The sequence below is a fragment of the Chanodichthys erythropterus genome, chromosome 17 (genome assembly GCF_024489055.1).
Source record: "Chanodichthys erythropterus isolate Z2021 chromosome 17, ASM2448905v1, whole genome shotgun sequence".
Lineage (NCBI taxonomy): Eukaryota > Metazoa > Chordata > Actinopteri > Cypriniformes > Xenocyprididae > Chanodichthys > Chanodichthys erythropterus.
Window position 1 is genome coordinate 26,635,768 of NC_090237.1, and position 15,132 is coordinate 26,650,899.

Sequence of the window (15,132 nt, forward strand, 5' to 3'; positions counted from 1 at the left end):
GATATTGTGGTACGTGTGTGCGAGAGAATTCAACTGAACGGCAATACATTCAGACTCCTCTGACTTTAAATGAAAATGAATTATTAAACACACCATTTATTATTAAAGAACGCCGTTAATGGCTTCACTCTTGCAAACTGAAAAAATATATATGAGGGCTACAAAATCAAAGCCAGCTCTGCATGCACCAACATTGTCTCACCCTTGCCACCCATTAGATGCCCCCAATGCCCTGGGCATGTGGTGACAGCACCATGATGGAGATGATTGAGAAGAAACGTCACCTGTGCAAGGAGATAAAAGCCAGGCAGAGACCTCCAGACAAAGCCCTGTGCAAGCAGGACAGCATGCCCATCCTGCCCAGCTGGAAGAAGACCAACGGGGGCAAAAAATACGGGCCTCCTCCGTACTCCACCCAAACCACTGTCTTCTGGGACACTGCTATATAAAGTGTGACCAGCGAACTACAGCCATGGAGATGCACAAACTGAGGGGGCGTGTTCAAATATTGATTGACAGCTAGCAGGAAGCAGGACTACGCAGCATACACAGTGAAGGATCCTCAAATCTCCCTGGTTTCCCATCGCTGTTTATATTTGATATTTTTATATTGGAGATAACTGTCTTAATATTAAATATGATTAATATAATTAGCGGTTTTATAAAGAGGAACTCTCTAAATGAGATCTAAGAGTGAAAATAGTACACTTTTAACCCATGAGATGATATTTGTCCTCTTCTAAATGGTATTTCTATTTATTTTCTATCCTTTTTTTGGGGGGTGTTTCTATATTTGGCACTCATCCGTGTGTCTGGGGAAATAATCTATAATGTATGGTGAAATATGTGCAGTAATTCCATTAAGAAAACACCGTTGTTTTTGATGCCTATGCATTTGGTTATACGGCATGGACGGCGCTTTTGTTCTTTGTCTGTTTTTCATATGGAGAGTTTATTTGAAAATAATATATTTTTGGTGTCTGTACTTTAAATGTCGGATTGTGAGTTGTCAGGCCGTTGTTCCTATGACTTCTGGGTTGGACTTGAAGGCGATCGGCTGAGTTGTGAGATATTAGGTTGGTTTGATTAGTTGGACTGGATTATGAGATAACTGGGTTATTAAAGTATGGATCGGGCTGTTTTATAAGGCGGCTGGTCAGATATTGAGTGTGCGGTCAGGGCACGTTCTGTTTTGTGAGGTCAGCTGGTGCATTTCTATTGTGAGTGCTGTAAACTCACAAACACACACTAATATCAGCTGCTTTATGGCCTAACAATTGGTGCTGTTCAACTCCTTTCTTGAATGTTCAACCTTAACAGCTACATGACAGTCATACACATATTAAAAATTGTAAAGAAATTAGCGTGGGCGGTTTGCACATGATCAGGGATCGAATGATGAAAATTCAAACATCCGGTCCTCTAGCATGTCAGATAATAAATATCGAATACAGACGCTGTCCTTTTATGAAGCACTATGCAGACATACTGTCAGTTTACACACTCATATATCATTTTGACATGAGTCAAGGGCAGGCAAGAGGCAATATCGTACTGAAAAGGCTCAGAAAGAAAAGACCGGGCCATCGTTTACTCTGATCAGATGCTGTGCATCCAAGCTACACCCATAGCTTTCCCACACAATCAAAGAGCCATGCCAGTCCTTTTAAGCACACTTGACTTTGTCAACTAGTCATCATAAGCACTTGAACACTAGGATGCCAAGCACAGTCTTGAAATGACAGGAGAGTAAATGCCTTTCTGTGCATGTTTAAGAATGATTCTGGAATCAGATCAGATGATTTAGGCCAAGAAGCATATTAAATGCAAGTACACAAACGCAATCTAAGTGTGGCGGTAACAAATCTTAATACTCAAGATAGCTATAGAGTGCTGTATGTATGAGTCCTAAAACCCAGAATTGAGTGTATTAAAAATTTCCCGTTCCTTCATGTCGAAGTCAATAGGATTTTTGTATGGGTTTGTGGTTAACACAGGCTCAAAATACTTTAAGTGTCTTGAAATACTAACAAGATGCAACATTAAACATCTTGCCAAGTTGGAAAACTCATCTTATCACCAGTCCACTTTTACAGCCTTGTTGTATTTATACTTGTGCTCTAGCAAACTATTCTAATTGAAACATTCCAACATGTAGATTTTAAATAAAGATTAATGGTGGTGACATTAGCCTAACTTTAGCTTTTGGCACTTGCATTTAGGCTTTAAAATTCCCATTTGTGAAGATTATCTTGAAGAACAAAACATGTAAGAATCAAACTTTTGGTCACAGACCTTATTTTCTGCAATTATCCATATAATTGGCTTTTTGTCAAGGGAAACAGTGTGATGCTAACTTCCGGGTTGGCCTAAAAAAATGTCATCTCTACAGCACGCTATAGTGTTATTTTCAAATGTTTGCCATTAAATGAGATGAGTTATTCTTCAAGTAGCTTGCGAAACATGTTAGCAAACTATTTCACTAACTTGCTCAACAACATTCTCTTCAAATTGTTGCTCGGCTATAATGGTAGTTGACCTTAAGGAAAAAACTGACCACTGAGGAAGACTCGCTAACAGTTTATGCTAACAGTGCCCCATGTGGCAAAGCTTAGAATGTGATGTCTTTCTGCATTATTAATAGATTACCTCAGAGATGACGTGTTTTTGTAGGCCAACCCGGAAGTTAGCGGCGCACAGGTTCCCTTGATGCATTTTCCCATAGACTTTTGGAAAATCACAAAAAATAAGCTCTGTGTTTAACAAAGGGTTATGACACTTACTAGTTTTGTCTATCAAGATAATCTTTACTTGTTAGGCTATCACCAGACCAAGCTCAATTTAAAATTGAACATTGGTCTGGGGAGTTTGCTATGTATTTCCTACTGCACAAGAGGTGTGATCAACGAGCATTATTCATGTAATTGGATAGTCCTTCAACCAATCAGATCAATGATCCGGGTGACGTACTTTTGCAGAGTGATGCGAAAACTCCAGACAGGCTTAGTTTGTATTGGTTTGTAGCATTGATCAGCGGTTAGCAGAAGCAGCAATGGCATAGAGCGATTTTTGCAGGTTGTGCAAAAAAAAAGTGAATGATATTTACACCCAGTCGAGCGATTTGTTTGCTAAACTAAAGTCATTTAGCATCGTTGAGAGGTTAAAAGGAATTGGATTGACGGTCGTGCGAGAGACGTCATCGTGTTATACCCGCCCAGAGCCACAGAAAGAGCTCTGTACCCGCCAATAGCGGGCAAAGTGGATAAGCCAGTCTGTGATTGGTTCCCGCAAAAGTGTAACAGATGCAGCAGAAATGAATGTACGGGTTTCCAGACTGAGTTGCCGGGCGAAATCAAATCGACCCAGTCTAAATCTTTACAAGTGAACATAACATTTATAAATTTTGAAGCCTAAATAAAGTCGTCAGGTATAAAAAGCTAACAGTAGGCTATAAATGGACTACAGCACACCATGGTCGCGGATCAACGTCACCACCACCAAGCTTCCTCAAACTTTATTTAAAAAATAATTTTATTTAAAAACATGCTTGCTGATTATAATCTGCGCTGTGTATGAATACTTATCCACTTTTTCATGAGAAATGATGTCCAAATGTCCTGTTGTCACGATGACGTCTAAAGTCCCCGCCAAAGGAAGTAGTCCCTTTGAGCAACTTTTTAGCAACCGCCATTTTTTAAGACACAATAAGGGTTTAAACAATCACAAGCAGGTTGTAACTGGTGTGTTTTATGTCATAGATCAAAACGTGAAAATATTTAGAGGCTTTGTTAACCACAGACCTTATTTCAGGTGACTTAGCAAAAACCCATTAAAAAAAAACATTGATTTTAGGGCGATGGAACTCGCTTCCGGGTTTTGCCTACAAAAACACATAATCTCTGAGGTACTCTATGGTAACATTTCAGAACGCACAGTGTTAGGTAAGTTGCTCTAAAAAGTATTACTAGTTACTAATTACATCTTCAACAGTGTAATTGGATTACTGTGCTAATTACTCTCTAAAAAGTATTGGGTTACTTAATACTTTCTAAATTCCATATCAACCTAGACCAGTTGAACAATACAAGGAAAAACTGCAATTTTTATTCTTTCAAATAAACAATTTACAATAGCATAACTTTACATTAAAAGTTACATTAAAAAACATACATTTTAAAATTTAATTTTGATGTTAAACATACCATAGAATTGTTCTATAGTCTATACAGTATGTAATGCAATTACATTAGAAATAACTAATAAAATTACATAAAAAATTAAGGTTAATCCCTTACTTTACTTTTTCAAGGGAAAAGAAATTAAATGACAGTAATTAGATAGTAATTACTAATACTTAGTTATTAATTACACCCAACACTGAACACAATATTTGTGAGAAATCAAGCATTGCATTCATGTACTTGCATAAATATGTTTTTGGTCTTAAAGGGATAGTTCAGCAAAAAAGAAACTGTCATCATTTACTCAGCCTCATGCCTTTCTAAACTGGTACGATGAAACAAATTTCAGAACACATAAAAGTAACACATTTTGAATGACATGAGCTTGAGTAAATGATGCATTTAGAAAATTGATTAAGGATGGCTTTGAGAGATGGACTGTGCCCTTTTAAGAGTTCATTTACCACTAAATGATGATGTGAAATAGCCAATGAGCAGTGATCAGGTGTTGGTGTCATTTAGCAATTGGCTGGCTGTGCTATCAGTGATTTGAGGGACCAATGCAGATGTTTATCTGCCAATTAAAAATGGCAACACAAACTCTGTTTTACACTCTAATGTAAAGTGGTTGCCATTGAGACACTGTGCTCTGTAGTTCTCTGCGCTGCTGTGGGCGGGGCTGTGATGTCATACTGAGGTGTAATCAAGCCACACCCCTAAAAGATGGGGCCATTTTCTAAAGCCCCTCCACTCACTGCCATCCCCATCACACAATCACACATCTTAACCTGCTTATTTAACACATACTTGACATTAAACCAACACAAAGACACTCTTAAATGTAAACCATGTACGAATGCACATAAAATACAGGCACTTTTCAAAAAATTGTATCAGCACATGCTCACATACACATGTACAAAGCTGGCATCCAAGTATAAAGCATTGCCTTGGAGACCTGGGTTCACTGTGACTTAAAGACTTTAGGAGGGGGCTTAAAGGTCAGTAGAATAATGTCAAAGGTTTACAAATGAAGGTTAATAATCCTACTAACTAACAAAAGTCACCACAACGAAAATACACAACAATGTAGTAGTTAGGGGGAAAGGTAAAAAACCAAAAACAGAGGGGGTGCTCAGTTTCGCAGACCCCCCAGATGCAGTAGCGTAATTCACCAGTAGATGGCAGTAACGGCATAGTGTGCTTCATATGCACTGCATTCCAATTCACATACTTAAACTGTGTGCTACAAGTAAGTACTTCACTGGAGAAGGGAAAGTACTGTTGAGTGCACTGCATTGACATTACCACGCAATTACCTTAATTTCATATCTTAAAACTTTCAACCTAAAAACCAGGAGTAATAGTAATATGCTAGTATTGAGCAAAATTAAGTATATCATCCAATCATGCTGTCTATTTTCAATTTACCATGATTTGGGATGCTAATCTCAAATACTATTTAGGATGCACAGTATACGAATTGGGATGCAGCCATACAAAGCAGAATTTCATTATGGTATTATAGGGAATCTAATCATCTGTCTTTATAGTTTCTAAATGCTATAAAGATTAAAAGCCAAAATGGAAATATTCAGGTTTCTGGGGGAATCTGACACCATTTAGATCTTTGTATTGCGAGTTTAGAACAGTTAGAGATTCGTGTTCCAGGCGTATAGTGAGCTCCTAGAGTCACATTCATGGAACCTGAAATGAAGCCAGAAATGTTCTAGAACACTTGTGATGCATTCTGATTCTAATGTGAAATGTTCTAGAATACAGGTTTTCGTGGCATACTTTGAGAATGCTTCAGGAGTTTGTTCTTTTACCACCTAAAATGAAAGAGCCAATTATTGTTTCTCCAGAGTCTTTTGCAGTAATTTTCCAGTGCACTTATATTTTACCCATACAAAGGGATCTTCTGCTAAACGAAATGTTTAGTTTCCTAGATGTTGGAGAAAAAAAGAAAAAAAAATCATAAAATGAATCAGTGTATACTTCATAATTCAAAGGAATGATGATATGTAAGGTAACTTTTCAAATCAAACAAGTTCACATAGTGGTTGACACACAAACACTCATTCACACACAATCTGTCTTTGCAGTTTTGAGTTTTGCAGTGTGTAAATATTCTCTAGTTTATTCCGTGGACGCGTTTGTTGCACTATAGGAGTGTAACATAAGCACAGTGGTGTCCAAGTGTGTGCGTGTGTGTGTGTGCGTGTCTCTTTTGCACTCAGAGTGTTGCAGTCTTTACCTTTTCTAGTATTTTTATTTTAGAATGTCAAAAAAAAGAGTTGAAACGAAAAGAGTATGCTTATTGTATCACTGTTTTTCTTTTGAATTATTTACAGAGTATGACAGAAATAAATACATATGTTTTTGCATATTGCTGTTGTATGTCTGGTCATTCAGGTTTCAAACACTCTGACTTACACACCTTGAACATTTCATTCATTAATTCAGTTTATTTACTATAGTTTAAACAAATGGTAATAAAATATAACAAGATCTCAGAGTTAAACTGTGTCATAAAAACTTGAAAAACATGGTCAGGTCAAAGTGTCTGAATAATTAATAATAATAATTCCAAATTGTTATCAGTTTTACTGGTAGTCCACTGTTTGAAGAACTGTTGGGTATGAGACAGTTTACTTTATTTTGCTATCCTGACTTACATAAATGAACTATAGTGTCCTGCACACACTAGTAAAAATATATCAAAAATGTCTGAATAATGAATAACAACAGGCCTACACACTGTTTTGAACGTATAGCCCCAAAATTGAAAATGTATGTATGTTAACAACAAAAGTGTGTGATAGAATTGTTAACTAACCTTGTCTGGGCAAGAACTAATCCACATTTCATCTCCAGTCATGACCATATTAAGCAGGTGTTGTGTCAAATACATTGAGATCCCGTTGGGCGTTGGCTGACTGAACTTTGGGGTACTTTTTTCAGTGCCTGAATAGGAAGCATGCAATTATGAGTTTATGTCGTCTTATCTACAAAAATATGTGAATTTTTACAAACTATAGGAATTTAAGCAACATGTATCAAACATCTTTCTTTATGAAGTAGGTTGTAGTAAGCTAATTAGCCTGCGAGCTTACCATAGAGCTAACAATTAGCCTGATTAGCATCACATTCAATTATTTGCCTGATTTCTTAGCTTATTGCTAACGATAAGCCCATGTCAGTAGGCTAACTGTAACAAAATGTAGCTTGTTAAATGTTATAGCCTAAATTATAACTAATTTATATATTTTTGGCTATAAATCAATTATATATAGGCTATTATTATATAAGTTGTCCATCAGCACCTAACTTACTGCTCAAAATGCATAATTTTAGGGAATAGCCTATTATTAATGGTAATGTAGCTTATTTTAGTCTACTTAAACCATCAAAGTGCACGTACCCATTTAAGTGCCTTTCGTAACTGTGGTTTTTCTGTATAATTTGTATAAAGTATTAAACTCAAAGCATTACCGTATTCCCGAAGGATTAATGTTTTAGGACTTGAACACTACCAAAATGGAACACAAGATGGCAGTGTACTTTATCAACAGCATTATTCTTCAGTATTAGAGGGATATATCGCAACAGTGCGTCATGTGAGCGTTCGTGCGTGCAGTCCGGTGCAGATATGACCACCACCAGGTGTAGGTTACATGGAAAATATCCTGTCAGCGATCACATACCAGCATGCACTTTAACAGCACACGTTTATTTCCCTCCACAGACCAAGTGTTTCCACTGTAAGTGCAGAAAGTGTGTGCGCTGTCCTATCAAATGCATGCAAGTGTGTGTGACGGCCGCTACCCCAGGGCAAAAGCCTGTTATTTACTTTATAAGGGCTTTCCTTCACTTACACCTCCACCAGAGAACCTATGCGTTCTTCCATATGTCAGGCTCTCTTCCTTTCTTTTGCTTCTGACCTCTCTTTATCTGTTCACAGCATGTCTGTCTCCATCCCTTTCTTCTATTATTCATCTCTCTTTCATTCATCACTTTCTCCATTTTTTACTTCAGCCTTCATACCCCCTCCCAAGTCCCCAACAACAACCCAAAAACCCTCATAGTGAAACAGAAGTGAGAGAGTTTGGGGCAACGTGAGGCAAGGGACCGTTTTTTTCCCCTCCAAAACTTCAGTTCTACCCCTGAACCCACTGACCCCCCATACCCGCCCCACACACTCACACACACACCCACCCGGCGGACTAATCCAGGCATTTATCAGCCCAAATAGAGGCACAGATAATCATTCCACCCCCATGAGATCACCTCGCTACCACCCCTGCGAGTGTGTGTGGATGCATTTATGTGTTTGTCTTCCCCTCGAACCTCAGAGCGCCACACAAAGGACACAGGAAAAGACATGACATCTCCTTAAAACAGAGCACAGGGCCTCCAAATGAGCCTCAGACTCCTGAACGAGTCTCCAGAGTGAGGCTATAGAACAAAGACATGGCTTATTCACTGAGCGCAGAATACTGGGTGTCTTACAGCACAGAGACAATATGAAGACTCAATCTGTGCAGTGTGATGCCGGGATATAAAGTAAACTTGATTTTAGTCTTGTTTTTCAATAAAAATATGATCAAATAAGATCATATTTATACTTTTCGGAGAAATACAGGTATATGTATATACACACAGATCAGGCATAACATTATGACCACCTTCCTAATATTTTGTTGGTCCCCCTTTTGCTGCCAAAACAGCCCTGACCCATTGAGGCATGGACTCCACTAGACCTCTGAAGGTGTGCTGTGGTATCTGCACCAAGATGTTAGCAGCAGATCCTTTAAATCCTGTAAGTTGTGAGGTGGAGCCTTCATGGATCGGACTTGTTTGTTCAGCACATCCCACAGATGCTCCATTGGATTGAGATCTGGGGAATTTGGAGGCCAAGTCAACACCTCAAACTCGTTGTTGTGCTCCTCAAACCATTCCTGAACCATTTTTGCTTTGTGGTAGGGTGAATTATCCTGCTGAAAGAGGCCACAGCCACCAGGGAATACCGTTTCCATGAAAGGGTGTACATGGTCTAAAACAGTGCTTAGGTAGGTGGTACGTGTCAAAGTAACATCCACATGGATGTCAGGACCCAAGGTTTCCCAGCAGAACATTGCCCAAAGCATCACACTGCCTCCGTAGGCTTGCCTTCATCTTGCATCCAGGTGCCATGTGTTTCCCAGTTAAGTGACGCACACACAACCGGCCATCCATGTGATGTAAAAGAAAACGTGATTCATCAGACCAGGCCACCTTCTTCCATTGCTCCGTGGTCCAGTTCTGATGCTCACAAGTGCACTGTTGGTGCTTTTGGTGGTGGACAGGGGTCAGCATGTGCACCCTGACTGGTCTGCAGTTATGCAGCCCCATACACAACAAACTGTGATGCACTGTTTATTCTGACACCTTTCTATCAGAACCAGCATTAACTTCTTGAGTAATTTGAGCTACAGGAGCTCGTCTGTGGCCAGCCTTCGCTCCCCTCGGCATCAGTGAGCCTTGGCCGCCCATGACCCTGTTGCTGGTTCACCACTGTTCCTTCCTTGGACCACTTTTGATAGATACTGACCACTGCAGACCAGGAACATCCCACAAGAGCTGCAGTTTTGGAGATGCTCTGACTCAGTCGTCTAGCCATCACAATTTGGCTCTTGTCAAACTCACTCAAATCCTTACGCTTGCCCATTTTTCCTGCTTCTAACACATCAGTTTTGAGGACAAAATGTTTACAAGCTGCTTAAAATATATCCCACCCAAGTCTAATATTGTCTAATTAATATATAATTTTTAATAATACCATTCACTTTAATTAATATCCACATTTGTGTTTATATTTTATATTGTTTAATAAATAATCTAAAATACTATTTATTTGGCTATTTATATAATTTATATTTATTGTATTTTTATTTGTTTTTTATTTTATATTTTTCATTTTAGAATTTTATATTAATTATAATGAATAATGCAATCTGTCATTGTAACAGGTAAAAAGGCTACATTTCACAGTTAATTTGGATTCCAAACATCCAATAAAACTGACCTGGGACCAGTTGGTTAAAACTAATGAATGCAAAAAAGTTTGGTTTGGAACAAAATTCATACATTTTAAGTGACTTAAGTGTCTTTAAATATCTCAATATAATGTCATTGCTGTCAAAGAGAGAGGGAGAAAAAAAGATATTCAAAAGTTTTCTTTTTATAATTTTCCATCAACAGTCATTCTAAATATTCTAATTCAATCGGCAGATTTGTTGGCATAAAACTTGCATTGTAACTATATTAAATGATTGTTTTTTTTTCTTATACTAAATAATACACAAAACACATTGTATATTATACATATAGCGTATTTAATAGATTTTAATGTACATATTATTGTGCTTTTCAACATTCATCTCCATGTTAAGTGATGCTCAGCACATTTCACTGAGATGAGTGGCATTTGTGCTTGAAAATGTTTTTATTTATATGATTAATTAATATATTAATTAATATTTTATTAATAATTGTTTTCATTTATATCCACATTTTATAATTCTTTATTTTTTATTATTTTAAATATTAATTTATTTTGATTATTATTTAATAAATAAAAAATATATATTTATTAGATTAATTTTATATTAATACTACCTCTATCTAATCCTAACTTTAAAACGCTTATTTCAACTTGCCAAAGTCAATTTAAACTAAACTAAATCCATTAACATTGAGCGCATTTGGTTAAAAGTAATTGCAAAAATGTCTCAGAAAAGTGAGTTAGTTCATTTTTTAACTGTCTAAAGTGTCCAAACACTTTTTAAACCATAGCTCAATAGTGTGAGCCTCTAGCTGACGGAAGGCTATAAAATACATTAACTTTAGACAAAAGTCAGTGAGTCAGTGAGGATGTGTGCACGAGTAAAACGACCGAGAGAAACGCTAAAGATTTTACTTCCACACAAACAAGTCTTTCTCTCGCACATAAACACAGACAATTAAAAACAAAAACACTCAGTGTTGCCAGCCAGAGAACTCAGTCTTTTGTGTGTCCTCTCTGTCATCTGCTGGCGAGCTCCCTGCCTCGACATCACATTTTAGTAGACAAAGCTGACCCCCCCATGCACATCACACACACACACACACACACACACACACACACACACACACACACACACACACACACACACTCAGCTGAATGGTCTGCCTGCGCTTTGATCTGTTAGGCTGTCAGTGCCACTTGTCCAGGGTTATGGGTGGAAGTAATGACCACAGAGAGTTCACTCCAGGAAGGGCACCCCTCTGCCCCGTCCACACACACTCACATCAGCGGGGTCATACAGGACAATGGGGTCAGCCCTACCACATCCACACGCACATGCACGCACACACCGACTTACATAACATGAAACTGACTCCTTATAAAAGACGCTGTGGGCCGTGATGAGGAAATTCGTCAAACACTTCCAGATCCCACACACACACACACACACGTTTGTTTTTGTGAATTGTGGGGACGTTCCATAGGCATAATGGTTTTTATACTGTACAAACCGTATTTTCACCAAAAATATGCACATTTTTACTTTCTCAACAAAAATAAAAATAAAAAATTCTGTATGATTTATAAGCCTTTTAAAAAATGGGAAATGGGGTAATGTCCTCATAAGTCACACTCTCCTTGTAATACATATGTCATACCCATGTCATTATACAAATTTGTTGATATAAAAAAAAGGATGTTTTTTGCCTTTTTTTACCAATGCTTCAATCTAGAATTGTACATGCTTTTAGAGAAATCAGGAATCTAATATGAGGGCGTAGAAATGTTGGATGTAGAAACTGTTAAATGAAACTATCTATGATTAAAAAAAGCTCTATTGACCAATACAATAATTTAAAAACTTTAATATTGTTCAATATTGTGATTCTAAATCAGACATATTGATGGTACAATAATAAAAATTACTAATATTGACTAAAACTATAATTTAAATACAGTAATATTCACTGATACAATAATATTAATATTATATTGACATTACTATTATATAACCAGTACACTATTTAAAAATTAAATATTGATCAATGCCTATAATAAAACTCAATAATATAATAAACAATGTTGATGATATTGGCAATGAAATTTTGATGAAAAACCATTAATATTAATCAAGAAGATTATTCCAAATCACTAATATTGACCAATACTATGATTAAACACACTCATACAATAATTAAAAACATTAATATTGACCAAACAAAAACAATTATTTTGACCAATACAGATTATTTTAAAGCACTAAAACTGACTGATATAATAAAAAAAACACAAATATGATCAATATGATAATTTTATCATTGATCAAACACTAATATTCACTAATAATAATTTTAAATATCAATTATTAAGAAATCACTAAACAGACCAGTGAATAATACAAATATTGACCAATGCCGTTTATTTAAAAAGCATTCAAACTGACCAATATAATAATTTAAAAGACACAAATACTGATAAATATGATCATTTAAAAACATTAATATTGACTAATACCATTAATTTTAAAAAAGCATTGATACATTAATTAAAAAAAAACAAACACTAATATTGAACAAACCTAAAAAAACATTAATTTGATTGATACAATGATAAATGATAAATATAAAACACAAATATTGATAAATACCAATTAATAAAAAAAAAAAAAAAACTAGGGATGCACCCATACCATTTTTTAAGGACTGAGAACGAGTAGGCCTACTGATATTTTTTTTTCTGGTACTCGACGATACCGATACCAATGCCTATACATTTATTAATTTATTTTCATTTTTGGTGATATGGCAGTTTTCCAAGTACTAAACAGTGAGACTAATGAATGCAGGACAGCTTCTATATTATTACTGCAATGAAGAAAAAAGTAATAATTTTTATGTGCTTGTCACAAATTTCACAATGTTCAATGACCTTCAAAGGGCATAATTACCAAAGTCATAATAATAATAATAATAATAAATCAATTCTTTTTTTAACCTGCTTTTTAAAAAGTGCTTAACTAATATTACAGAACATATAACATAACACTGTGAACCAATGTAAACACAACCTAGGGTGACCAGATTTCTCATGGTGGAATATGAGACGAGTGGGCAATATGATATGAGACATTTTATTTCACGATATATATACACATTCATTTAACATCTTTTGTTATTTTATTAACATAAATGCCAGATAATTATTTAATTAGGCTACTGTCACTTTAAGACCGAATCCAAGTTATAATATACTGACACATATTCTGTTTTCACCCACCTATTTACGTCCACTTAAGCCATAACCGACTGTACTTACGTGAGATACTCCACACGATGGACATTTTGACAACTATGTGTGAATTTGACCATTCAGACGCAAGAAGAACTGATCGCGCTCTGTCTGAGAGAACTGGGATTGTGCGCAAGAAAGAGAGAGAGCGCTTCTGGTCTGTCATTCAGCGCGATTTGCGTGCAGTTCGCAATGTTTCGGTTTTCAGTAATTCTGAAGTATTTCCACACCCCTGAGGCTGACATTGTTTCTGCTGCTGCCGCCGGTGTCTCTGTGCATGGAAAAATTCTGTCAGTCACGTCACGTGAGGTATCGGTCTTTGGTATTGGGGGTATTTTTACGAGTACGAGTACAAGTACATAAGCTTAGTCAAAGTCACTTTAAGACAAGTCATTTCACTCGGCGGCCATCTTTGAAACGCCTCTCGGGCATCCTGGGCATCATGCAGTCTCTTTGAACGGGGAAACATCAAATTCTCCAAAACTGTTCTTCAACCTTACAATTAAATTTCATATTTGAAATCACCAATGAAATCTAACAACAACCGGCTCATAAATGTAGTTTCTAAACGCTCGAATCATGACAAAAAATGCGATGACTTTACCAGTCGGCGATTGGCTCTTATTTAGAAGGCGGGACATATTCCGCCATATTGCGCGTTACACTTTCTCCCATTCAAAACAATACAAGTGACGCGTCTTGTGTTATTCTATAGTCTTTAGGTGCGTCCCAATTCGCATACTTGTGCACTATTCTATGACGTTTTTAAGTATAAATAGTGCGAGTAGTGCGTTCACACAGAAAATTCCAAAAAGAAAAAGTGCACTTTAAATACCCGGATGATGCACTTATTTAATGGAAAAAACGAAGTGTGGAATGTTGGACACTTCGTGCACTCAACTGTCGCAGCTTTAATTACGTAGTGGAGGGAAAGGGAGAATCGGACACCGTTGTTAAATGACAAAATAACCTTATACAATTCACGCACTACATGGATGAGTGCACAGTTCACAAGTACATAGTGTACAGCATAGTGTATAGTGCGTCATTTGGGACGCAATTTTTGTCTTAGTATCGGGCCAATACCAATACTGGTAATCCCTAAAAAAACAGACCAATGAATATTAAAAAAATAAATAAATAACAAATATGATAATTAGAAAACACTAAAATTGACTAATATGAATACTTTTAAAAGGCATAATGTTGACAAATACATTAAAGAACATGAATAATACTGAAAAAAAAAACACTGATATTGAAAAAACTCAAAGAAATATACCAGTAATTAAAAAGATTATGGTTATCAGTATTTCATGTTTGATTTTTTTTTTTTTTTTTTTGACTTTTAATAGCAGTAGAGTTTGTCTAGAAGACACTGTCACGGTTCATGAATCCGCTGTCTCATTCTGGTGTCTGTGTGATGGTGTGGGTGTGTCACCTGATTGTTTTGTGTGGGCGTCGCCGCTGATTGTTGATCAGCGGCAGCTGTGAGCAATTACCATCTGCCTATATAACGCCTTGTCTTTCGTCTCTTGTTTGTCAGATCGTTGTACGGTGTCCGCGTGTTGTTTCCTGTGTTGCTTGTTGTGTGTTTCCCTGGACTGGATTTTG

The 15,132-nt window shown here is 36.7% G+C and overlaps 1 protein-coding gene across 1 annotated transcript in view; it reads left to right on the forward strand.

Annotated features, from left to right (window-relative positions):
- nyap2a (neuronal tyrosine-phosphorylated phosphoinositide-3-kinase adaptor 2a) overlaps positions 1-449 on the forward strand; it is a 46,447-nt gene extending 45,998 nt beyond the window's left edge. Inside the window, exon 6 of the mRNA XM_067366106.1 lies at positions 219-449. Within this exon, the coding sequence (XP_067222207.1) occupies positions 219-449 (231 nt within the window). The remainder of the gene's footprint in view (positions 1-218) is intronic.
- Positions 450-15,132: the final 14,683 nt, after the last annotated feature.